The sequence below is a fragment of the Protopterus annectens genome, chromosome 3.part1 (genome assembly GCF_019279795.1).
Source record: "Protopterus annectens isolate FY-2018-M chromosome 3.part1, PAN1.0, whole genome shotgun sequence".
Classification (NCBI taxonomy): Eukaryota; Metazoa; Chordata; order Ceratodontiformes; family Protopteridae; genus Protopterus; species Protopterus annectens.
The window spans coordinates 1,648,549,292-1,648,577,014 of record NC_056732.1 but is presented as its reverse complement, the minus strand read 5'-3'; the positions used below and the strand labels follow the sequence as shown (position 1 = coordinate 1,648,577,014).

Genomic DNA, 27,723 nt, shown 5'->3' with positions numbered 1-27,723 from the left:
GGGAAATCTTAACATCCAAGTAACTAATACTCAGAAAATCCCAGGAATGTGTAAACCTAAAGTAACCACTGCTACCATTCAAATGTTTCATCAGCTCACTAATTTGGTCTACTGTACCATCCCACAGAATAAAAATGTAATCCAAAAACCTCACATAAAGATGTAGGTGCTTGGCAAAGGAACTCTTCAGAATAAATTCATCCTCCAATCCCAGCATGACAATGTTGGCATAGTTGGGGGCACAAGCTGCCCCCATCGCAACTCCTCTGATCTGCTGGCAAAATCCACCTTCAAAATGGACAAAATTATTGTCCAAAATGAGTTCCATCAGCTCAACCAAGAGTCTAATCCTATCATCTGAAAGAGAAGAAAATTGTCGCATGGAATTGTAAAAAAGTTCCATCCCCTCAATTTTAGGAATACTAGTAAAGAGGTCCACTACATCGATAGTAAGGAAGATAAGCCCTTCCTTCCATAAATCCTGTTTTAATTTTCCTAAAAATTCTCAAGAGTCTTTCAGGAGTTTGGGCAGTGGGGGGGGGGTCTTTGTCACTACCTCTTTACACCATTTATCCACAAGAATGGCCAAGGGATGAGTCTTACTCCCCCTACTGGTCACTATAGGCCTAAAAGGAGGTTTGTCAACATTTTTGTGGACCTCTGGTATATCGAAAGTATTCGGTATCACTGACTTTTTCTGCTGCAAAAATGTACAAGTGTCCACATCTATCCTATTTTCTAAAAAAATATTCTTCTAAGTAAAAATCCAACCTTTGATAGTCTATCATAATCTCATTTTTCGAAACAGGGGAATAAATATCAGTATTATAAAGGAGGGAGGTCATTTTATTCTTATAATCTTCTGTTTTAAAAATAACAGTCCCCCCTCCCTTATCAGGTTTCATCACCCTTAAGTCATTACTCTCTCTAATTTAGGTCAAAACTTCTTTCCCCTTTTTAGTTAAATTACACCATCCTTTCTTTTTCCAAGCATACCATTGATATAAATCATTAGTAACCACCTTCTCAAAAACTTGTACTAAGGGGTGTAGGGGGGATTAAAAACACTGTTCCTCTTAAGTGTACTTTGATTGTAACCTGCCTCGCTGTTAACATCCTTGTCTTTAAAATATAAACTAAAGTTAATCTTCCTCAAAAATAACTTTAATTCAGTCCAAAAAAGTCCAATATTTCCAGATATTCTTGTTTTGTCATGTTTCACAAATACTGGTTTTATTCCTGTTAATTTCGATCTCCCAAATCCTGTCTGCTTCATTTCTAATGTAATCTCAATTTGTCTAGTCGACTCTTGCGCTATTTTCCTTCTCTCAAGCATGTTCTGTTGGAACACTGGAAAGGGTTTCAATGGTATAGTCTCTCTGTGGTCTTTATTACCAGAAGAATAAGAAGAAGACTCTCCTCCTGTTTCACAGCTCACTCTTTGTTGGAAAAGCTTTCCTTCTTTAGCATATACTTCATCAAAAAATGATTTGTCCCTCCAGGGAAGAATATTTTGAAGATAGCTGGGTACAGCAGTTTGAATCTCAAGCCTGCTACTTGGCATGCCCTGAATAATGGAATAAATGTACTCCTTTTCTGCAAGTTGTACAATGAGTAATCATTCACCACAAATACTCTGCTGTCTTCCACTTTTAGTAATTTGTCCTTCTGCCACAGTTTTGTCCGAATCAACTCCTTCTCATGCTAGGATTGCATCTTTACTACTAAAGGTCTAGGTTGCTTTCTCATAGCCAGGTTTGGAGCATACACACGAAGTGTCCTGTCAATTAATTCCTGCTGTGGAATACCAGTCCAGTTGCTTATTTGTGCTTTCATAAATTGAATAATCTGCTCCTTCTAGCTTCTCTGGTACACAAGAGTATCTCACATTTTCCCTGTGTGGTCTGTCTTCTAATTCTATTATTTTTGAAACATCTCTTATAGAGCAGTCTCATATTCAGCCAGCCTTTTCTTCATTTTGACCTGTGATTTTTGCAGTTTTATCACCTCATATGAATATCTGTTTAAAGCTTCTTCCATTTTTTCAGCCTTTTGTTATTTGAGTTGATATACGCCATCAGTGGTTTGTTTATTTTATTCAGGTCTGTGTGTATTTTCTTATACTTTCTTCTAGGTTATTGAAAGTCATGTCTGGAGCCTGCACCGCTTTTTGCTGAATAGCTGCAGGACTCTTCTCAGTGTTTTTTCTTCACATTTTGTATCTGATTTTCCTTCAGGTCCACTGTACTTTTTTCTTTTCTGCCATTCAGGCAGTGTACTTATTAGACAGTTACTGAAATTTACCCAGAAATATAGATCCACTGGCTTATTCTGCTAAGTTTCTATTTTCACACTGTGAGAGCTAGAGTTAAGCTGTTACTCAATGTGCAGCCATCTTGAAATATTGCTCCTGGTTTAGCCTTGAGCAGTTTGTCTCATGTAGCAAATACTGAAGCCTTATTGCTTATTTACTAGTTCAGTTACTTCATTAATAGACCTGTTATTTTACCTTAAGTAGTCCTCCAATCTGTTCATTTTCCAAATTTCAAAAAAAGACAGCTTGCATTGTTTTAGCTTTTATCTCACCCCTGAATTATGAATTTCTTATTTAACCGGTGCTTCAGATGTGCAAATAGTGAATGACCGCTACTGCTGCTCCTACTGACAATGGCACTTCTTTGTCTTCTTTCTTATACACTTTCTATTTAATTACTTTTCACAGTTAGAAACATCAAACTTCATCTGCTTAGTGATTTAACAAGTGGCTTATGCTACTTTTATGCTTCAAGTTAATGGCATGATTAGGAGACCATATACACCATATCAAAAATCGTTCTCATATACTTCTGGAGAAATCTACCTCTTCTGCTTTTTTTTCTTCTAGCTCCCCCTAATACAGCCTTACTATTGCAAATCAGTTTCCAGTCCCCACACAAAACAATATTCCCTCCTGATATTTTTTTTTTATTTCCCCAGAAACTACACTAAGCTCCATAACAGTAGTTTGAGATGCAATACAAATATATTCCAGTATAATCCTAAAACTCTATCAAATAATCACTTAGTATCACAAATCTGTCATTACTGTATTTTTTTAATGTTTCTTTATTAATGAGTCCCCTGCCTACAATCAGTACTATCATAGCTCTCAACCTTCCATCTCCGAAATGAGGAACACTAGCCCTCATAATGTGGAACAAATGGGCAAAATGTGGAACACATACTAAAAGATTACTAACAACTTGAATTAGGCAGGTCATAGGATGTTTAAAGTGTGCTGGTTTTACTTATGAAAAATATATTTTAATGAATTAATAGGACTCTTTTCTATTTACCATAGATATCAGTAAAAAAAATTCCTAACACTGAATGCGTGACAGAGCCTTTTGATGTGGAACTTCGAGGAACATGGACTTTTTAAGTCCCCAAATGAGGTACACTTGAGAGGTATGAGTACTATTACCCCCTTTCATTTGTCCCAAATGTTTTACTGAATGTCTGTCCTAAACGTCTTTCTTTGTCAAATTCACGTGCGCATTTCCACCCAAATAAATCTCCTGTAGCATTGCTATCGGTGTCCTGCATTTGTTAATAACATTTAAATACTCTTTTTCTTTTTGTCTATAACTGTAAGGACATTTACATTTCATGTTAAAACTGACAAGTAGCCATACTAATAAAAGCGATCATGTCCTTGCATTATACATAACAGTTCTCTTGAACACTCTTCCATTCTGCATATTACATCATGCACACACTGACGACTGCCAGGCTGATCTTGCATGTATTTTCTTCTCTCATCTCTATTTGAACTTGTATGACATTTTCCCATATTTTCACATCACTAAAAACATTCAAAAAAAAGTGAACACATTTTCAAAAACAATCCTCCCTTTTTACCTCATAACAAATGATACACATTTCCCAAAAAGGAAGTCTCATAGCAGTCACCTCAAATTAATGTCTGCACCATTCTAAATTTAAGGTTAATCACGATAATGCAAGTTCCCACTTAGACTTGTACCTTTTCATCTTTTTGCACTATTCCCCTTCTAGATGTGAAAAACAGTGTGCATGCTTCCAGTAAACATTAACTTATGGCCTTAAAGTAAATTTACACCATTCACCCTCATCTAAAATAAATAAATAAATAAACTGAGCAATGTTAGCTCAGAGGACTAAAGCTGTAAGCTGTTAATTTGCTTCCTATGCCCTGGTTCAGGGATTGAGTCCTTCAGCTGTTAATGAGTTGCTTCCTGCTCCGTCGTTACAGGGTTTGCTTCTTTATACCTTTATGAATGTGAGCATGTCACATAACCACACAGTGCACCCATTTCACCCCTGAAAAGGGAAAACTGTGTCTAGTGCTTTACTCAATCAATAAATAAAATACATGAAATACTCAGAGTGTTGGGAAGGCAACTACTTACTGCCTTCTGTTTACCAGGAAAGTCCAACTGGGCACAAGTCCCATTTTTAGTGGGGGCCCGGGGAGAAATGATCCATTTTAGAGAATGAGCAGAAGGCAGTTATGCAAGATTTACACAATACATGTAAATACATGCATAAATACATAGACTAGCAATTATATGACAGTTAAAAAAATAATAAGTCCACATACAAAGAATAGTAAATATACATACACAGAATAATAAATGGACATATACAGAACCGTAATGATATTCCAGTTAATGAAACCATGACAGTTAAATGAAGAATACAGTAAAACATTAGCTAGTATCATGCTTATAAATGTCTAGTTACTTTCAAATGGACTAAGATGAAAACAGATATTGAGTAGGAAACAGTGAAGTAATTGTAGGATGTAAAAAGTTACAAGTTGTGAAGGAATATTAAGCAGGTCCAGGCAAAAGGGAGATGGAGATAGTAGTGGAGAGGCCTAGATGACAGTCAGACAGTTAAGAGACTGTAAAGTAGCAGCAGTATTATGGCCAGCTATATAAAAAGTGCTGACAGTAAGGGTTTGGAGATTTACTTATAAATCTACTTTGGATTTACTTTGAACAGTTACTTGTGTAACTAATCATTTCCCAGCGTTTCAAAGTTAATTTTTTATTTCTGCGTGCCAATATCCCTTAAAAGTTAATTACACTGTACCTCCCAGGTTTCACTTAGAATACGCTATTTCACTAAACTGCTTCATAACATCCCTAAAGAAATTACTTAGATTGTGCCTTGCAGATTTTATTCAGAACACACTGTTCAGTCCTCTCACAGTCATCTGCACCTGATGCAACCTGTCTTCAGCTAAAAACAGGTACTAATGGAAAAACAGCCAACTATTTTGTAAATGCAAGACAAAATTTTAATTTTTTTATCATTTCCCTTACTTTTAAGTTTTTTTTACTAAAAGTCTATATCTTAAACGAAGAACTTTAATGTCGACATCCACATCTATAAATCATGGGAATATATCTCTTCATTCCACATATCTCAGGTGAGCTGCAACTACTGCCATACATTTGGTAAGCTCCCTAGTGGCTGTCGTGAGTTCAAACGGCAGAACTCTGAATTGGTAATAACTGGCTTCCAACCTGAAGTGCAGATGAATTTTGGAGCGTCTGACAGTACATGTCCTGCAAGTCTACATAGCACATCCAATCGTTTTTTTGCAACAGGGGTAGGATGGACTGAACCGTAACAATTCGGAACTTTGAGTTCTTTACATACAGGTTGAGGTTGCTAAGATCCAGAATGGGCCTCAGGTCCCTGGTTTTCTTTGGCACTAAAAAGAACCGGAGCAAGTTCTGAATCCTCTTTGTACAGTTTGGACCTCTTGGATGACCCTTTTCTTGCTGTCATTTTTGAATCTCTATTACTGCATACTCCCACACTCCCTCTGACTGGGTGGAATGTTAGGGAGTCTGTTTTTATGGAGGTGGCTTAGCACCCAGACATTTTGTGTGAGACTGGTGCAGACTCCCGGATGTAGCGAGAAATGACTCCCGACTGCCTCCAGAACTGAGTAGTCAGGCAGTGCTTCAGGAGTACTAATAAGGCCCATTAGAAAAAGACTCTCTCTGTAGCCCTGATTTTTCAGACCCCCCCTTTGCCCCTGGGGAGGCATTTTCCATTAAAACTTCCTCCTCTGTCTCTAGAGGAAGTGTCCCCTGCATTGATACTGAAAGGACCAAATAGACCTAGCGAGAAATCTCTACCATACCTCGTCAAATCTGAATACAAAATTCTGAACCAAGACAGAAGAATGGAGAGACAAAGGTCAAAAGAAAATAGGGACAGATTTTAAATATTGCTCCTATGGACTCAAAGATGCTAGAATAACAGGTTTGAGTTATTATGCATTTTCTTCAGGAACTGAAGTCTGAAACTCAAATATACGTCATACTTTAGTACTATTTAGTTATTCAATCTTCAATGATTTGCTAGATAACCATAAATTTTATGAGGTACACAGCAAAGGTAAGAGGCAAAAAACTGGATATTCTGCAAGTGTCTGGAGAGTTGTGAGGTATGACCTCTTTGAATGGGAAGAAACATATCCCCAAAGCATGTCTCTCAGTGCAAGATAACCGAACAAGACCAATAGAATGGGGACAAAAGCCCTAAAAAGAATGGCCTCTAGGATTACTCTCAACATGTCAGGAGCCACTTGAGCAACTGGAGTGCGTCAACACACGTCTTTTGAAAGATTTGAACTCTGAAATTCAAAAGCATGCATCAACAGGTCATCCCAGTGATCTGTCAGATGCCAGAAAGATGGACCACACAGCTGAGAGGAGTGTTCTGAACTCTCAAAGCAAGAACTGCCAGAAAGCTTGACAAAAACTGTGGGGGGGGGGGTCAAAATCCATAGGCAGAGTGCCTCCCAAACATCACCAGGACAACCAGACTTGTCCTGGTATGCACCTACCGGAAGGTTAAGAAATCCTAATGTACAAACGTGCCAGATGTAGAAGCTGAGCGGTCCTGAAAAACCAGGACACAGCAGCATGCCTCCTGCAAAGCAGGCAGAACAAGGTACAGGAATGCCCAATGAACAGATCAGAGACATGACAATGAAAATGGCCCGAGCCTGGGGAAAAAAAAGAAACAACCAAGCCTTCGAATCCAGTGATCGCTCCAGATTTGAAAACAGTCACGGCAGTGCAGGAGGTCCGGATAAGAAAGCCCTGGATCCGAGAAAGGTCCAGCTCTCTGTGGGAAGCTGGCATCTATTGGATCCTAGCCTGGGATCTAAGGAAAGAGAAGATGAAGAGGATTCCAGGTGACTGGATCCAAGGAGTAATTTATGATCCAAGGAGTTCTCTGGACACCTCCGGTGCAGCTGTTCGCTACTTGGCAACATGTTCCTATAAGTCAGATCCAAAGGCCTAGGATTCAATGACATTCTGCATACCATAGTAATCAACCTCATGAGAGTGAACCTGTCAGATCCGAGAGGGAATTTTGGATCTATAGGAGGCTCTAGGCAAGTCAGACCCGAGGCATTGGATGCAAGATCCTACTGTGTGTTTTTCTGTTTCTTTAAAGTGGGGAGATGAGTCTCATTATAAACCAGCAATACTCTGAAAAGGCTTGAATAGCAGTTTCAAACTCTCTGCAACACAGGTCCTGGACAAGGCAACCCAAACCAGAGGCACAGGATCAAGAAGAGACAAATATCCGTACCCAACTAAAAATTTCTAGACAGAAAGGAAAGCTGATAGAATAAAAGGTTTCATTCTAGCTAGAAATTTTTTTTTTTAGCCACCAGCACTCAAAAAAACATTCTGAAAACAAAAGCCCCATTCTCATCTAGCAACATCCACCACTGCTTCTAGGTGCAGAGCCCTCAAAAGGAACTGAAATAAGAGGCATCAATCTGGACGCACAAAAAGGAGCCATACAGCAGGGTGCAAGACCCCATGAACAACAAGAAAATAGCAGTACTCTAAGGATTCATATGAGGCAATCCCATCTATAGGTTCTGTTGTATGGCATAAGGTCCAAGCTAGCAAGCCGCACAGTCCAGCAAATCCGCTGGTCAGAAAACCCAGCGATCGCTAGGAAAAAAAAAACAATGTTATTAGGAGCAGTTTGAACAACACATGCACCCCACAAAAAAATCCAGAATGTTGACATTTACATACCGGGAATGTAAGAAGCAAGTCTGGGAAGCCGCCAACCAGGACAGAGCAACACAATACCTCTCAACCTCTTAGAGCAAGAAATCTGGACAAAGCCATAAACTTAGAAAGTTGATACAGGTTTTGCATTAGCATGAATTTCCTGACGGATATAAGTAGAATAACTTCCTGCAGTGGCAGCGAAGCCACAAAGATGGCTATACTGAAAAAACAGGAAAATCAGACAACACACAAACGATGTACCTGCGGGGGCAAATACACGAGAGACACACTTTCAACCAGGGGAAAGGCAAAAATCACCATAATTGGAAATAACGAAGAAAAACTACAAGCCCTGAAGATGCAAGAAGGCGGGGAGCAAATCAGGAAGGAATAAAAAAAAAAACAGCCAAAGTAGAAACTATATATTCCACAGGCTATTGAGGGAGGAATGAACTATTTAGAAGATAATAATTAAGAAGTTATAGGCTATGAATTTAAAAATAAGTTTCCTTATAGCTTGAGACTTTGGACTTTTCCATTTTACCATGTTTGGTGGCCATCGAGATCTGAGGAATTTGTACAGAGTGTACAGCATTATGGGTACAGAGAAGAGCTCGAGACTAGGATCCAAGTCTGAGAAATGTGGCCAAGTTGGATGCGAAGGTTGGATCCGTAACCTAATAGTGAGGAAGAATGAAAAGGACATCAGATCTTACTACTTTCAAGCCTTTATCTTGTTTCAGTGAAAGGCCGGGAAACATTTCAACCAAGAGAAAGCAGTTTCTTATATGCAAATGCTCCCGCTTCAACACAGGATATATTACCCAAGACATTATCTCTATCTGCTTTCTACTTCTCTTCACCTCTCACAGAATTACTGAAGGCTGACATGCTTTAGAAACTAATGTAAATATTGCGCATTACTCTCGACTTGTTTTATAATGTACATATACACTTTTTTCTATGTAACTAATCTGAACTCCTCTGCTAATACTTACATTTCTGCCTTTTTCTGTTTGCAAAATGTTTTGTATTTCACTTGGGATAAACTTGAAACGGGTCAGTACTGATCAATGCATTACCCCATAAACATATATAATTAATGTTGCAAAACCATCTAAGTGCAGTACAACCTAAAGACAGTCACAGTAGCTTGTGTATATTGTATTTTGTGATGAACAGTGTGAAATGCTTATGACAAGTCAATGTAAAGGCAGATATAGCTTCAACTACACATCATTACTGCTTATATATTTTATTTTCATTTGTTGTCTGCTGAAGTCAGAAAGGATATAGAACCCGTTTTCAGCAGTGGCACAAAGAGAAAAGCTCCATCAGTACAATACAAGATACAACGTAGATTAACACAGGTAAATTAAACATTAATGTCATCTTTTGACAGTGCAGTATTAGAAAATTATAAACAGTAACATACTGAACCGGCTCACGTTACATAAAAGTGGTTCAAATAAAAGAGTACATTCACACTGGCACAATCACAATGAAATGGAATACATTACATACAAGCATTTGTAATGGAACAGCTGTAAACATGGCTATGCATGAGTAAACAGATACCTGTATTAAAATGGGAGTTGGACAAAATATTCACCCTTTAGAAGATACAGTAGTTTGTTATAGGCATAACAATGTTAGCTGTGGACAACAGCATCAAGAAGTGTTAGTCTAAGAATACAGAATATAGCAGTAGTTGCAAAAGACCAGGACTATATACACTGAGTCTTCTTTGTTTATTACTGAAGTCTAAATATTCTGGGTGCCGACAGAGATGTGATAAAAGTAATAGAAAGGAAGAAGCTTCTTTGTTATAGAGTTAGTCTTGTGAGGAGCAAAAGCATAGCCAGGAGTCCCTGACCTGGTCTTTTAGATGTTCTTTGAAAGTGAACAGGTTGTTACCAAATCTTACTAGCAGTGCAAAAAACAGTGCGGTCAGAAGCAGAGGCTAGACCGCAGTCATCCATCCAGTTTCATCGCACCAAATGATGCAACCCTAGCTCGCACAGATAATTTCTGTAAACATGACAATGCCATTTGGTATATATTTTATACATTATGATGTAACCAATCAGATAAGCATTTCCATGTGTTTGGACCAAGTCTAAAATATAATTTGCATTTTCTTTTCCTACTGTATCTACATGCATCTAAGAAAATTTAAGTAAACATCTCACAGGAAATGATACAAACTGACAGAGTAAAGGAAAAAAGTCACCTCTCTTTTGTCTAATGCAGCATACTCAGCTTCAATGTCATCAGCTTCAGGATCTCGTGAGAATACCATTTGAGACTCCAAACTTAAAGCCAAGTCTTTGTGGTGTTGCTTTTCAGCACAATCACATGGAGTGTCTTTGTTTTCATTTTCTGCAAACAAGTCTGCACCATGCTTCACTAAAAGCTGAATGGAAAAAAGGAAAACAATTTAATTTTTTTTTTGTGGTACAAAATCTTGATTGTATTTTGAAATCTAACCAGCTTTACTAGGTTATTCTACCAGTGACAAAAAAATACAAAAGTATGAAATTCAATGACACCTGCTAAAATCACACATACATGCTTTGTAAAGCCTTAAGGAAATCTAATACTGCACCAAAGACCACCTTCCTCTATCTATGAAACAAAAGCAGCACCCTCACACCAATATTGGTGACATGCAACTCTTACAGAGCATCTGTACAGCACTTAATTTTTGTTTTATTTTTCCATTTAAGCAGGTAAGTAAGCTGGTGTGCTAGGCCTTAACACCCAGGTCACAAGAGCAAGGATTACTAGTTACAGTAGCTTCGGTTATACCTTACAGGGGAAGAGCTAATGCCATAGTGCACCAAATAAAAAAAAATAAAAAAACACAAGACCAGAGAAGCTAACTTCTGTTCTGGCACATTTGGCTCTGGCCTTCTAGGGACTTCATTTAATATAATCTAAGTTTGCTTTACAGGTTTCAAATGGATTTCCACCAATAAGAATTAATAGTATATCATCACAGTCTTAACAGATTAATAATGCTTGAAAATGCTAGTAAAAAATGTGTTGCTCTGGAGGATTAGAGGGTGAAGGCCTCACTGCAGCCTAGGTGATCCAGGAACAGGTCAGTGATTTGGAAGACTGATATAGCAGCAGGGAGGATGGGTGTGAGAATATGGAGGTGTAGGCGGACTGTTCAATTACTCTTGTACAATCTGGGAGTCAGAGCGATTGCTAAGCTGGTCTGGGTGAGTGTATCCTTACAGGCATCTCCTCAACTCCTGCTCAGCCTCACAATACAATGTTACCATGTCGAAGTGAGGGTGGGGGTAGTTGGGCCTGCAAAAAAGCCGTGGTGTGCAGGGTGGAAAACATGATGATCTGGCAGCTAGCACCATTCTGTGTTTCTGCTCCCTAGCCCAATAAACATAATGCTATTCCAGTCCAATTCCCAGGGATAATCAAGGGGCACTATGGAGCGCAGAGGCATTATTTGTAAATGTCCATAAATGCTCTCTGTCTCAAAGTAAATTCATTGAGCTATAAACTCATCTTGTGGCAATAATTTATTGCTCAGAAGAGAATTAGCTGCTAACTGAAACATTGCAAAAGCAATTTAAGGAAAATCTATACTACATGGCTAACTTTTTATACATGAATCAAAGTATTCTGAGTTTAGGTTGTACCTTCTGATAGTCTTTCCAATCACAACTATCACCTTATAACTGACAATTTGATTATGGAATAATTCTTCCTTTCATTTACATTAATAGCTCAGACCTGTCACACCCTTATGAAGTTCTCAACTCAGGTTTCCCATGATCTCATGCTGTAACACTCAGTAATTTTGTTCATACAGCATTTGTTATAAACAAGGTCAATACACAATGGTATACTGTCCACTTGTTTCCACCTCTTCTCCTAGTCAAGTAATGTTCCATAATATTCTTTTGTTTATAAAATGCAAAGCACAGCGGTATTTTTCTTATCTAGATCTGTAAATATACAGTTGTAGTAAAATGACTGAAATGAGTCTCACAATACACAAATATGGTTTCTGGCCTAATTTGCTCAGAGGCAATGTCAATTGAGCTTTTAACAGCACTAATTTCCACTTCAGGCATACCTGGAACATGCTTCAGTGCATATCAAATTTTATAATAAAAAAAAAAAGGTCAAGCAGGAAAAGTGAGGTTATAATGAAAGAGACCCAAAATAAAAAGTGATGCTGATGATTATAAAAAAAGGAATTATTTTCTCTTGGCAAAATAATACTCATGATAATTCCAGAGGTAAAACAGGAAAAGGAAACTAATCAATGAGACGAGAGGAGAAAAAAAGCTGCAATGTCTTCAATGTTAACAGTAGAATATACCAGGAGTGCAAACAGAGAAAAAAGCAGTAAAACATAAGAATAGACTTAAAATGGGCACTATGCAACCTCTAGCCTAAGAACTGCCTCATCAGCAGGAAAAATTATTGTAAAAAGTAATACATTAACAAGCAGCACAAATGGAACGAGAAAACGCAGCACAGAAGAAAGAACTGCAAACAATAATCCCACAAACCATCTCAATGCAAAAAGGGGCAATACAACAGTGATTGTTTAATGAATTTTATGACTTCATGTGTGTACATGCTTTTGTTACTGCAAAAGTAAGTGGTGACAACACTGTGTTAAATGTTTCTGGTACAATGCTTTAAAAGTTATAACAGCAAACACCATTAGTATTGTTTTAAAGAAAGCAAACACCATTAGTATTGCTTTAAAGAAGAGTGGAGGGGAAAGCAATCAAGCTGAGGTACTTTAGCCTTTGTCAATCGAAGTATATTGTGGTAAATTTAATGAAATGCAGTAAGGAATTAGAGATTGATATGAAGTTTACTGCAATGTGGATATTTTGTTGAAAAATTAAGACAGCTAAGCAAGGCAGTACAGGAGGTATAAACAAATGTAGGGCCAAATAAAACTAAAGATCAGGAGCAATTTTTTTTCACATAACTTCATTTTCCAATAAAATAGTGTTCACATATATTGCCAAGTAGTTAAGTGGATAGATTATACAATGAAAGGATATGTTAAAATGTAAAACCAGCTATAAAATACCAAGATTTGTTGAAGAGACTGAATAAGACAGAATGAACAAAACATCGACTGGTTTTGAGTAAGGGGTAGTCAGTTAACCTCATACTAACATGAATCAGGCACTGATGTTGACAGCGATAGCAAAGACGAACAGACTGCTGGAGGTAAAGACAACAAACTGGTGAAGAAGGCAATAAGAATAGTAAGCAAACCAACGGTGTTTAATCCAGAAGCAAACACTCACAAGGTACTAAAAAGTACACACAAACTGCAAACCAACAATAAAATTAAAGTGCTTTTCGTCCTGCTCACTAGCAGGACTTCTTCAGATAAAAAATGTCATAAAAACTTCATCATTAAATACTAAATAAAAAAGTGGGCGTTGTAAGCCACACAAGTTACACTCAATTAACTTAAACAGAGATTGCTCACTGCAGTAAACAAGTTGTGATTTAAAATGCAAAATGCATGTTACATATATTTGCAACAAATTTCCACCTCTTCTAGCAAGATATGTAATCAATAATTAAAGAAATAAAAGGCTTCATTGTTAACAACAGTGCTAACAAAACTAAAGTTAATTAAAATCTGAAACAAACACTGAAGTTTGTTGAAGTCTGAAACAAACAATTGCCACATTACTATTACACCAACTAAACGCCTAAACGCTAACAAGTAGACATGTCAAGGGTCCAGAAAAACAAGTAGTGCAAAGACACAATGAAAAAAACTAAGAAAAAAACAATAAAATAATAATAGATAATACTATTGCAGGCCTGATAATGAGAAGTTATGTACCTACCATAACGTTCCATGTTAGTTGTCTTCTCTCGCCTTCTTTCTTGCTGGATGGGTTCGGAGCCAATCCTTGGCTCCGACTCGGCCACTTACTAAAGCTCAAAAGCTTATTTTACCGGCTCGAGGTAACCCTATATCCCATGATGCTACACGATAACTCCCCAGATCTCGTTTGGAAGCTGAAAAACCTAGTATAGACCAATAAAACAAAATCCTCCAACTGGAAAGGAGGAGGAAGAGGGATAAAAACCCCCAAAGATCGTTATCTACACTATATATATCCTAGGACACCTAGATGGTGAAACAAGGGAATATAAGGAGCCTTCAAGGAAGGGAAGATCATCTCAGTCTATCCAGGCTAGGGGGATGGAGGGTGGGACGCAAGAAAGAAGGTGAGAGAAGACAACTAACATGGAACGTTATGGTAGGTACATAACTTCTCAATGTTAAGTTGTCAATCTCGCCTTCATTCTTGCTGGATGGGACCGCGTCCCTAGCACCTTCATCCTGGGTGGCTCATTGGAACAGACTCTTGAGAACGGTGGAACCAAATTTTGCTCTGTCCCTGGAGGCCATGTCCAATTTGTAATGCGAAACAAAGGTATGAGGAGAGGCCCATGTGGCTGCCGCACAGATAGTGTCTATTGGTAGTCTGGCTTGAAAAGCTGTAGATGTAGCTAGTGCTCTAGTTGAATGGGCTTTTGGCTTACAAGTTAATTCCCTGCCTCTGAGTTGATAAATAGATGTAATCACAGAAGACAGCCACCTAGATAGGGTTACCTTAGAAACAGGAAGGCCTTTCTTCTTTTCTGCATACGATAAAAACAGTTGATCAGACTTCCTTATTTGTTTGGTTCTATCCAAATAGTATCAGTGCTAGCGGTGAACATCTAGATAATGTAGCTTTTGCTCCGCTCTATTAGTATAGTTTGGGAAAAAAACTGGGATTTAAATTTGTCTGCGAAGCCACCTTGGGTAAGAAGGATGGATTTGTCCTTAGAGAAACTCTGTCTTTATGGAAGATTAAGTAGGGAGGACGAATGCAGAGGGCGTGAAGCTCAGATACTCTCCTAGCAGAAGTAATGGTGACTAGGAAGAGTGTCTTCCAGGAAATAAATTTCAATGAACAGGAGACCGCAGGTTCAAAGGGGGGAAGAATCAAGGATGTTAAGACTAAATTAAGATCCCACTGAGGTGGAGGGTCTTTGATCGGAGGCTTAAGTAAAAATGCACCTTTAAGGAAAGCTTTGCAAAGCTTATTGGACATGATGTTGTGGTCCGATAAGCCTGTATGAAAATTCGATATGGCTGCCAACTGGACTTTTACTGTAGAGGCAGAAGACCCTGAATGAAAAAGTTTGGCTATGCAGTCTAAGACCGAATGAATTGGGGCAGTAAAGGGATCTATATTCCTTGCCATTGCCCAGAAGGAGAAACGTTTCCATTTACTAGTGTAAATCCTTCTGATGGAAGATTTAAGGGAAGCTTCTATGATATCCCGGACGGGATTAGAAATCATAGGAAGCCTGGCTAAGGATGGAAGTGGAGCAACCAAGCAGTGAGGTTGAGAGAATGTAGGGATTGGTGCAGCTGCCCCGACTGATGGGTCAACAGATCTGGAGCTGGGTCCAGATGCCAAGGCTGTACCAAAAGAAAACGATGTAGGAACGGAAACCATATCTGTCGAGGCCAATAAGGGGCAATGAGAATCAACTTGGCTCTCAAGGCGGTTGCTTTCTGAATTACTTGTGGGATTAGAGGAAAGGGTGGAAAGGCATAAAGAAGTCCCCGAGGCCAATCTTGGACTAGAGCGTCTCTGAGGGGATGACCTGGAAGGGGGAAGAGGGTGAAGAAGTCGGGGCATTTACTGTTTTGGGGTGTAGCAAAAAGATCACAGCAAGGAAGGCCCCACTTCTGAAAAATCTCTTCCGCCACAGATTGTTTGAGAGACCACTCGTGTGGCATGAGTATAGCTCTGCTCAACCTGTCCGCTATGATGTTGGACTTCCCGGGGATATGCGTTGCTATCAGAAACCGCTGAGAGGAGATTGCCCATTGCCAAAGTCTGACTGCCTCGACACAGGGATAGGACTTGGTTCCGCCTTGCTTGTTGATATACCACACTACGGACATATTGTCCATTTGGATTGCAATAGTTCCTAGGGGAAGAGAGTCGTGGGGGGCTTGCAACGTTAAAAGCACTGCTCTCATCTCTAGGACATTTATGTGCAGGTGGCGTTCGAAAAGTTGCCAAGTGCCATGGACCATCCTGCCCTGAAAATGCCCCTCCACCGGATCAGGGAGGCATCTGATGTCACCGTGGTGACCGGGGGAGGAGGAACAAAGGGTCTGCCTTGATGGACTTGAGGGGACAATATCCACCAGGACAGATGACTTTTGCAAGTTGGAGTTATCATGATCTTGTGGTGCATGGGGAGTTGCTGAAAAGACCATTGGGCGAAAAGCATCCACTGTAGAAGATGCATGTAAAAACGTGCAAGGGGAAGAAGTGTTATGGCGGCCGCCATAAGACCCAATACTTTCAGGACATACCTGGCCTGAATTTTGTTGCTCTGAAGAAGAACATGGACATGGTTTTGAATATCTAAGACCCTTTGATCTGTTAACTTTGCTGAAAGTTGTACGGTGTTCAAGTTGGTGCCTATAAAGGTAATAGACTGACAAGGTGACAAGGCAGACTTTTCGAAATTTATAGAGATTCCTAGCCCTCTGCAAATGTGAATGGTGTAAGCTCTGGCTTGGAGAAGTTGATGCCTGGTGGTGGCAGTGAGGAGCCAGTCGTCTAGATATTGAAACACCTGAAATCCTTGCCGTCTCAGGTGAGCTGTAACCACTGCCATACATTTGGTGAACACTCTGGGGGCTGTAGTGAGACCAAAGGGTAGGGCTCTGAATTGGTAGTGACTGGCCCACAGCCGAAAGCGGAGAAACCTTCTGGAGCGCCTGTGAATTTTGATGTGATAGTACGCATCCTGAAGGTCCACGGAGCACATCCAATTGTCCTTGCCCAGAAAGGGTAGAATGGACTGTAGCGTGACCATCCGGAATCTTGTTCTCTTTACAAACTTGTTTAGTTTGCTGAGATCTAATATTGGTCTCCAGTCCCCTGTATTTTTCGGTACCAAAAAGAACCTTGAGTAGATTCCGGATCCTAGTTGGTCTGCTGGGACTGGCTGGATGGCTCTTTTTGCTAGCAGTTTTGATATCTCTGGTACTGCTAGTTCCCTTAGACCGGGTGGAACGTCTGGAAGGGTTCCCTTTTGCTGAATTGGGGTTTGGATAAAGGGAATTTTGTAACCTTCAGATATGATCGACTGTACCCATTTGTCTTGAGTAAGGGAAAGCCAGGCTTTTGGGTACAGCAACAATCTTCCCCTGACTGCCTCCGAAGGTGGACAATCGGGCAACATCTCAGGGATGCTGGAAGGGTTTGTCAGACAGAGGCTCCCTGCTACCCTGGTTCTGCGGACCCCCTCTGCCCCTAGGGCAGCGTCTGTTGTTGTTACCCCCTCTGCCTCTGGGGGTAAACTGACCTCTTGCATCAGGCGTGACTCCTTGAGATTTGCGGAACCACATTTTCCCACCCTTCTGACCCTTAGGGTATGGTCTTGAAGGGGTGGAGAAATGGACTCCTATGGCAGAAAGAGTCTTGCCATCTTGTTCGCATCTGGTCAAGGTGTCTTTCACTTGAGGTCCGAACAAAGCCGAACCATCAAAAGGGGAATTTGTGAAGGATGCCTTGAAAGGGTCCGAGAAATTACACAGCCGCATCCAGGCGTGACGCCTTAAGACCACTCCTGTGCCCGCGGCCCTACTCGCTCCATTGGCTGCATATGAAATTAGATGCATGGAGGAGTTAACAATCGAGTTTAGGGTTCCAAGCTGTGAGTTTATTTTATCCTGGGACCCAGCAGCTGATGGATCCTGTAAGACTTCTCCCAACTCTTTGAGAATATCTCTCTGAAGGTGGGTGAAGTGACACAAGTAATTCAACGACCGCATGGCAAAGGTCGCTGAAGAAAACATCCGCTTACTGTAACTATCCATGGTCCTAGAATCCTTATTAGGAGGATGGATAGGTACTGCAGGATCAGCTAGTTCCTTCTTGGTGGCTCCAGCCACCACCATGGCATCTGCCGGTACACCTTTTGTTAGGAATTGTTTGTCAACTGGTGCTGTGATGAATTTAGATGGCCTCCGAGGGGTGGGTTCCACCGAATCCAGGGCCGACCACGCCTTCCGAGCCACTACTTCCATAAGGGGGTCGAAAGGCGGAGACACCGAGGAGGTGGAGGGTCAAGAACCAAACGCCTCCAGGTACACCGACTCATCCTCGGAAGGATTAAGGGAAGACCAGTTCCCCCTCTGCTTTAGGATTTCTAGGATGTCTGAGAAAGAAACATCCTCAGAGGGGGACTTTGGGGATCCCTCCGACTCATCCAAGTCTGTGTCAGATGTAATGGACTCAGGGGAGTCCACATGCTTCCTCTTACATGTCCTCTTACACGGAGGCTCCGCTGACAGGTCAGGAGAAGCCTCGGAAGGGGAAGATATTCCCAGTGGGGAAACCTGAGGCGTTGGATCTCTGGGTCCGGGAGCAAGAGAGTGGGAAGAGACATCAGCAGGCACTGTAGTGGGAGGAGCTGATGGAGCTGACCGTTGACTATGCCCTGGGGCTAGTACACTCCTCATCACCTCGAAGGCTCCCCTATCAGAAAGGCCAGAGGGCACCCACTCCGAAGAGGTAGGAACCCCAGGCCGCACCGACAGGGAAGGCTCCGAGACCGATGTCGGGGCCGAGCTCACCAGCGCCGACGCTCCAAGAGGGAGAACGGGGTCGGACAATGGTCCGATGCCACTTGCCCCCTCGGAGCCGATTTGAGAGACCAGGCGCCCGGATCCATCCAATGAAGGAATCAAGGAGGAGATCGGAGCGGAAGAGAAAGGAGCCGAAGGGGGAGGTATCGGCTCCGACGCCACAACAGTCACGGCTCCGAGGAGCTCCGGCTCCAAACTCTGAGGGAGAGTCGAAGGAGGAAAAATAGGTGGAGTCGTAATAGCTACCATCTGATGAGATGGGCTACAGATCATCTGGGCCAATGCCTGAGACTTTAACAGCCTACTTGCCACTCTCTCAAGGTCATGATCTGAAAGCCTGGACGACCAAGAAGATCGGCTCCGATGGCTCCGCTCCGAGAGCAGGGGGGATCTCGGACCCGAATGGATGGACTCCAATGAAGTGGATCTTGACCTCTTCTTAGATATGGATGGAGCCAAAGGAACCGAGAACACGTCGGCTCCAGCCGGAGCCGACCGTGAATGCATGGACTCAGAGGTATCAGCACCGAGTGGTGCCGAGACAGGAACCTGTGACTCAGAGGGATCGACTCCAGCCGGAGCCGATCTAGGCACAGACAAAGAGCCAGCAGCCGAAGGCTTAGTACTCGGAGCCGACGGTTTTGCTGGTTTCGAAGGCCTCCCCGACGCAGACTTAGTCGGGGAGCCCTCGGGCTTTAACAAGCCTCTCAATATAAGTTTGTTCCTGCGCTCCTGCAGGACTCTTGGACTGAATGCATGACACACAGAACAAGAGTCCTGCAGGTGCAGATGTCCCAGGCAGTAAACACAAGAAGTGTGACCATGTGTCAGAGACATTTTCTGACAGCACGAGTCACACTTCTTAAAGCCTGAGACCTTAGTTTCCTTCGACATAACAGTGTCGAGGGATCACAAAAGGAAAGAAAACACACACACACACACCACTCAAAAAACAATAAAAATATTAATTGGGATACTGACACACCCAAACACTCCACAGGATCCCTAAGAATAATTAGGAAAGGGGCAGGCTTAAGGCCTAACCTAAAAGTGGAGGGGGGGGATATAAGGGGAAAAAAAAAAAGGGAAGGTATTAACAGGAATAGAATTAAAGGTAGTTGCTAACTACTAAAAAACAACTGGGTGAAAAACTAACCAAAAAGGGTGACTGAAAACTATGCATTCAAAGACTTACGAGGAGACGGTAAAAATACGCACCTCGCAAGCGAAAGCGGCAAACGAGATCTGGGGAGTTATCGCCTAGCATCATGGGATATAGGGTTGCCTTGAGCCAGTAAAATAAGCTCTCGAGCTTTAGTAAGTGGCCGAGTCGGAGCCGAGGATCGGCTCCGAACCCATCCAGCAAGAATGAAGGCGAGATTGACAACTTAACATCACAGGTTTAAATGTTACACTTTCTTTTCTCTAAAAGGTAACAAGGGCGTCATGTATAAACATTTATAGTGTACTAGCATTTCAAATTCCTAAGTTTAAGTATACATGCCAAAGATACTACTTCATTCAAACCCGGATTAAAACAAGATCCAGTACGAAGTTGCCAACACAATTCAAGTTGTTCCAATAATAAAAATGTAGGTCCACCTCTATTGTCATCAAACACTGAGTCAATGGCCCTAAATAAGAAAGAATGGTGTGGATATGACACTATGTGTCTTGCCAGAGCATTATCTAAACTTTGATTTCTGATTTTATACAAATACACGTAAACACGTTCTTTCAAGGACCTGATAGACACTATCTGTGATGAAGTCACCACTAAGAGAGAACAAGGCCTTTAATAGGCCAATTCTTAGTTTGAGTCTCAATAATACTGGAACAATCGATTCTAGCCGTCCTGACAAATATGAATACACAATTAGTCTGATTACCCCTTTTATTAGTGATGCTAAGGAGATAAAGTACATCCTATACAAAAATTGGGAAATAATTAGAAGAGATGCCCATATTGCTGACAGGTTTGAAAACGGCCCTCGAATTACATACAAGCATGGTACCAACTTGAAAAGTTTATTAGTGGTCAAGAAACCAGCTTTAAATTGGAAATGTGGTATGTACAAATGCCAAATGTGCAATTATTGCAAGCACATGAGTACAGGCAAGGAGGTAATTATTAGAAACACTATTTACAAGGCCCACTCTAGGTTTACTTGCCAGTCTAAATCTGTGGTCTATGTGGCCCAATGCTCAGGCTGTACCGCGTTCTAGATCGGTAAAACCGACCGTAAGATGAAAGAACGTGTTTACGAGCAGTTGTATAAAATCAGAAATCAAAGTTTAGATAATGCTCTGGCAAGACACATAGTGTCATATCCACACCATTCTTTCTTATTTAGAGCCACTGACTCAGTGTTTGATGACAATAGAGGTGGACCTACATCTTTATTGTTAGAACAACTTGAATTGTGTTGGCAACTTCGTACTGGATCTTGTTTTAATCCGGGTTTGAATGAAGTAGTATCTTTGGCATGTATACTTAAACTTAGGAATTTGAGACTCTAGTACACTATAAATGTTTATACACAACACCCTTGTTACCTTTTAGAGAAAAGGAAGTGTAACATTTAAACCTATGTTATCAGGCCTGCAATAGTATTATCTATTATTATTTTATTTTTTCTTAGTTTTTTTCATTGTGTCTTTGCACTACTTGTTTTTCTAGACCCTTGACATGTCTACGTGTTAGCGTTTAGGCGTTTAGTTGGTGTAATAGTAATGTGGCAATTGTTTGTTTCAGACTTCAACAAACCAGTGTTTGTTTCAGATTTTAATTAACTTTAGTTTTGTTAGCACTGTTGTTAACAATGAAGCCTTTTATTTCTTTAATTATTGATTACATATCTTGCTAGAAGAGGTAGAAATTTGTTGCAAATACATGTAACATGCACTTTAAATCACAACTTGTTTACTACAGTGAGCAATGTCTCTAAGTTAATTGAGTGTAACTTGTGTGGCTTACAACGCCCACTTTTTTATTTAGTATTTAATGATGGCGTTTTTATGACATTTTTTATCTGAAGAAGTCCTGCTAGTGAGCAGGACGAAAAGCGCTTTATTTTTATTGTTGGTTTGCAGTTTGTGTGTACTTTTTAGTACCTTGTGAGTGTTTGCTTCTGGATTAAACACCACTGGTTTGCTTACAACTCTCATTGCCTTCTTCACCAGCGATAGCAAAGACAACCTGTGAAGAGCCAAGATCAAATTCTGCATTACTGTTAAGTCATCACTTCTTAACATGTACTTTTTTTTTTTTTTTTTTTTTTAAGTTTGAGGATACCTGGTACAGGGAAAAAGTAAATGCAGTTATGTGGTTCGCCTTCCTTAACAATAAAAATATACAGAGATATCTGTGCAGGATCTTAAGCGGTTAAGAATTTTAGAGGTACTACAGTAGAAGCAGCTAGTAAATATTTCTGAGAGACCACCCAAGTTGTACGTCATGCTCAGTGTACTACATGTGATAGTTTCTACACTGGTAAGACCACTACCAAATTAAAGGACAGCGCAGTGGAACATATTAGACAAATTAAAAATAAAGCTAGCTGAGAAGGGCATTTAAAAAGAAAAACAATGTTTTATGTGCCAGTTTGGGATTGTTATTGAGATAAGAATTAATTTGGCAGTTTTATTTTAATGTTCTAAATAAACCAGGCTCGAATGGTGCCGCTAATTTAGCCTGTTTTCTTAAGAGTAGGAATTTGTACAATTAAAATGTACTGGTCTTTGAAATCATGTGTGCACGATGATCACGCTTTTAAACTTCTTAAATGCAAGTCAGTTAAGTTTGAAGTTGTTTCTGGAATGTTAATCGGGAATGAAATCTAGAATTAAACTGCTTACAATTTGTAGTTAACAAAACCATTTTTTATTGCTAAATGTTAGTCACAGCTTGGCACACTTGTTTTTGTTGATTTCATCCCTTGCATGATGTACCTTTTTTGGAATTATGTATCTATTTTCAGGCTTGCTTTATCTTTTCACATGATTTTCTCAATCTTGCCACCTATCAAGTATGATTTTGAATCTATTTGGTATATAGGAACCCAGACAACATATATGACCAACATAATTGTGGCACCAATAATTTATATAGAGAGGACCCACATTTTACATCTCTCTTTATCAGAAGCAAAAATATATGACTGTCGGGTAGATTTTTCCAGTATCTTTAAGACACTTAGATTTACTTTGTTCATAATATGCTTATATTTTAGTCACTCACAGTTTTTTAAATGCTTTTCTGAACAGTATCCCATAATCCTACTTGAAGCAGGAAGAGTTATGTGTTATTCGGTATTCAAACTATATGCTAATTAGGTGTCCAGATTTTTGGCATGATGTACCTACTTCTTAAGAGCCTTTGTACCAATTTTCAGTGAACGTCTGCAGGCTGAGAGGTATGCATGGATGACATGATATCTATACACAAGGGAAAAACAGGACTTTACTGAACTTGTGAAAAAGCTAGCCAAGAATGAGAATAGTTTGGACTTCACTTAAGAAGTTAATGATGAAGAAATAACACATTTATATGCTCTTCTGAAAGGGGAAATACATAACAATATACCAATGTCAGAACATGTTTATTAAGTAACTTTAAACCAGTCAAGTATTATTATAGTACACTAAATATCTCCAAGCATATCAGACAGTTTAAACAGTAATTAACAATGCCAGCTGGAGTAATGGCATCTTTACAATATGCGTGAATAGCGAGAGGAATACCACACTCTATAAGCCATCAAGGGAGGGCATTTTGAACAGGAGGAGCCACAGAAGAAAATAAAAAAAAATCCAAATGTGTTCAGAGTTAGGAATCAATCAGGCCCACAGTACACCAAGCTAAATGACATGAGAAAGATAAGAGCAAATATTTCCTTTTTGTGGTATCCCAGGACCCAGCTGCATAAAGCTAAATCAGTTACACAACCGCCTGTTATGTGAATCTGCACATCATCTCTTACAGCTCTACTCTTTCCTTTCTTCTCCCACTCCTATCAAACCTAATACATATACTGTATACATCAGGTTTAGCAGGAGTGCTACCATAATAATTAAGTACTGAATAACTTAGAGATGCCATTAGGAAACAGGCTTAAAAGCATTTTCTCATACAGATAACTGCAAATATTGTACAATATCTAACCAAACTGATCTCTGCACTCAGAATCTCACCTTTGTTATGCATGGATTTTATTAAATGTTATCACATTCTTATGCCTATATTGCCTTTCCTGAGCTGAACCTGAAAATAATCAATTTGGATAATTGTTCTACACAGGTTAACAAATGAACATAAAAAAAAAAATAAAATAAAAAAATATACAACTGTGATGCAAACATTCAGGGCTCCATCAGATGATCAAAGGCAAAACAGAAAGGGAGACATCAGAACACTATCAGCACAGCAGTGGTATATTAACCCAATACCTGCAGCATTACACAGTAGAAATCAAATGTCTATGGCTGTTGAGGGCTGGGACAAGGTGCACCTGTTATAGCCTTCTGTTAATAAACTACTTTGTTAGACATACTCCATTGGAATGATGGCCAAGACTTACTGCCAAGACCTGTATGACTAATAAATAGCATAATGTACTAAATGTTGAGATTTATTGTGTTGTTTCATACAAAACTCAACTTGTTACTGTCACAACTTGCATGACTAAGCAATACAATATACTAACTGGTGAGATTAATTATATGTGTTGAGTTCATACAACATACATTTACTTAATCATGATGCTTTTCAGAGAACCACAATCAAGTGAGTTTAAACCTACAAACATTACAACCTGGATTCAGATAGATGTGCTGCAAGCAAACACAAGCCTTACACAACTGGATGGCACTGTACAGCGACGTAAGAAGTCACTAAATAGTCAAAGCTAGACGGGCTGCTCTTCGGTGTAGCTTCCTGCAATTCAGGATATGCACATGAGCATCACAACACCTACACACACACACACACACACCTACACACACACCTACACACACACACACACACAGCTTGCAGTGAAACACAAATCCAGAACCATAAGTCCCAATCCACGGGGTGGTTATGCAGCATCTCACAAGATCCGAAAATGTGAACTCACAGACCAATGCATCCATGAAAATAAAGTAGCACAAGTAGCAGTTACACTGTTCTTGATGGCGTGTTCCACAGTAGGACAGCACAAAGTGATGCATAAAGCTCTATAGCCATACAGTACGTGCATATGTGCAACTGCAGTGCTATATGGACATCTGTCAAATGTTAAAAGGGGGGGAAGGGCAAGAAAAGGAGAAGGGCGTATGCAGAGGGACACACAGAAGGCAAACATATATAAATGTCCAGAATGTGGGGAAGTAAGGCAACATCTTTCTGGGAACAATACATACAGAGAAGCCAAGAGGGAATGGAAGAAAAGAAAAGCAGGAAGGAAAATGAGTGCAACAGTGTGCAGAGGTAGACAGACAGACACAGAGAACAAAGATAACCGGGGTCAAATGTGCATACACTAGGATTTGGAGACATGAGATGGACACAGCCAAACATAAGGCAGAGAAAGAGTTAAGGGGGGGATGCTCAACAATGCACAAGGTATAGGATGTAACACAACAGGAATGCAGCACACCTGGCAGTGGACAGCTGTGGTTAGCAACAGCATGACATCTGTTACCCCAGTGCAGCGGGGCATTATTGTGATCTATCGCCAATTGATCTATCATAGTGGCCAGTGATAAGGATCACACCCTCCCCTAATGACCCACTAGTTGAGGTTGGCCAGGTAAGGCAAATTTGCCATCTGATACAGGAGGCTCTCCATCCAGGCCTTACACTTACCCTCTGCATCTCCACCACCTACTACCTGTTGGAGATGGGTCAGGACTTCCCTCAAGCAAGGCATTTGTGAGTAGAACTAACCATGGCTGGCTGCTAGCCTCAACTGTTTCGTACAGTAAGCAAAATGACTACTCTCTCATTTTAGTGATGCTGAAAGAGAAGTCACATCAGGAAACTGGCATGTGTAAGGTAAGACAACAGTTATAAGTCATAGTCCAATACATTTGTCCCATTGGCTACTTGACAGACAGGTGTCTCTCTCCTGTGCATATATTAACATATTTACACAGAAAAATGGTCCTGTTACACATAGGGGAACACCACAAATGTGAGCATCATGTCAAGGTGCAGTACAAACCCCACCAGCTCATAACAGGTTCCCGGAGAACTTGCATTAAATGCAGTTGGCATATTCCATTAAGTGTCACCAACACCTCTACCTGAAAATGAAGCTGTACACAGTAAGCACCACATTTACTAAACTGACCCTGACAAATAGCTGTCAGCAGGAAGACCAGCCCCAAATGGTTTACAATCACAATGATGAAGTGGATTCGGTCAAATCCACTTCACCGAAGTCCGGAGGGCCAATGGTAACGATGTCGAACTAGACATTGTCAAAGTACAAATCTCACTCCTATCTCGACCCATGTTAATGCCTGTTCCGAGGTCGAACTCGAGATGTATTTCGACAATGTTGGAATTCGACATTGTCACTTTCGTGTACATGGGAAGATGATACCATCATTCAACCAAGTCCAGTTTCACATTGTCATAATAAACTGTCTCAAACATAGAAGAGGAAAAATAAAAAATACAGTGCTAGCCACCAACCATATGACTCAGGGTGATGGCATCTAAACTCTGCTTTCCATGCATGGAGATCATTAGGCTTAAGGTGTTGCAGGTCATTATGTTGATACCAGCACTGTCCCTGTCCTAGTAATGTCTGCGACCATACTGGGGATCTATTTTCTAAAATACAGCACCATAGGAGCTCAGTAGGCACTCCATAAACTGGTCAGGAAGGACACAAGAGCACTGTCTTGTTCTCTGCCATACACCATGCAGAAGCTCTCCAAGGAATGTGTGCAAAAGTTGCTGTAGTTTTCTGAAACTCTTATGAAAATGGATGCTTGTGAATCACACTCACTGACTTCAAGTACTGCAACTTCCAACCTAATAACCTAACGATAGCTGCCAGTGCTATAACATACCCAGTCTCTATCTTTATCAATAGATCAAATGCTAAATCCTATTTACCCACAATATGGAAAAATCATATATTATCCTTCTTCATAAAGGTGACATCTCTGCTGACATCTCCAACTTCCGGCCTACTGCAATATTATCTCAAAAATTCTTGAAAATTGTATTAATAAACAACTCCTCTACTATCTCCTACAAGAATGGGTCTTAACATCCACTCAATATGAATTCTGCTCAGCACACAATACAACTAATGCCAAACTATCATTCAATGACATTATCAATAGATACAGGGACTCAGACAGACTTGTTTCTTCCATATTCCTTGACCTGTCTAATGTCTTTGATACAGTTTTTCACCCTAAACTCATGTACACATTGTTTCAAATAGGATTACCCCCTTCTTCATTACAGTGACTCTACAGCTATTTAACTGACAGGCTCCAATTTGTAAAATGGCAGAATGCCATCTTCCCCCTACTTGCATGTCTCCACTGATGTAAACCAAGGCTCTCTTCTTAGTCACCTCTCCTTTAATATCTTGATCAATGATCTCTATGCCTCCACATATCTAGCCTCTCTTATACAATATGCTGATAATTCCACTCTTCTATGTGCATCTAATAACTCACCTCAACTCTAGCTAGTATAACCAAAACTAATAACTTGGCTGGAGATTCCCTGTTTTCTAACACAGTGGGAAAAAACTGGAACCTCCTTTCAAATGAACTAACAACCCTTTCTTCTTTGCCTCTCTTTAAACAAAGACTTAAAACATACTTTAAAACTCACTGGTTATGTCCATGTTGTAAACCTGACTAACCTTTCCCTCTACTAAGATTATTTCCACACCCTACCAATTTTTCACACAT

General features: G+C 40.3%; 1 protein-coding gene across 1 annotated transcript in view; it reads right to left on the bottom strand.

The window, feature by feature from the left end:
- Positions 1 to 27,723, bottom strand: part of ANKIB1 (ankyrin repeat and IBR domain containing 1) — a 2,275,843-nt gene that overhangs the window by 1,018,875 nt on the left and 1,229,245 nt on the right. The window contains 1 exon segment of the mRNA XM_044067672.1: positions 10,324 to 10,506. Coding sequence (XP_043923607.1) covers positions 10,324 to 10,506 — 183 coding nt within the window.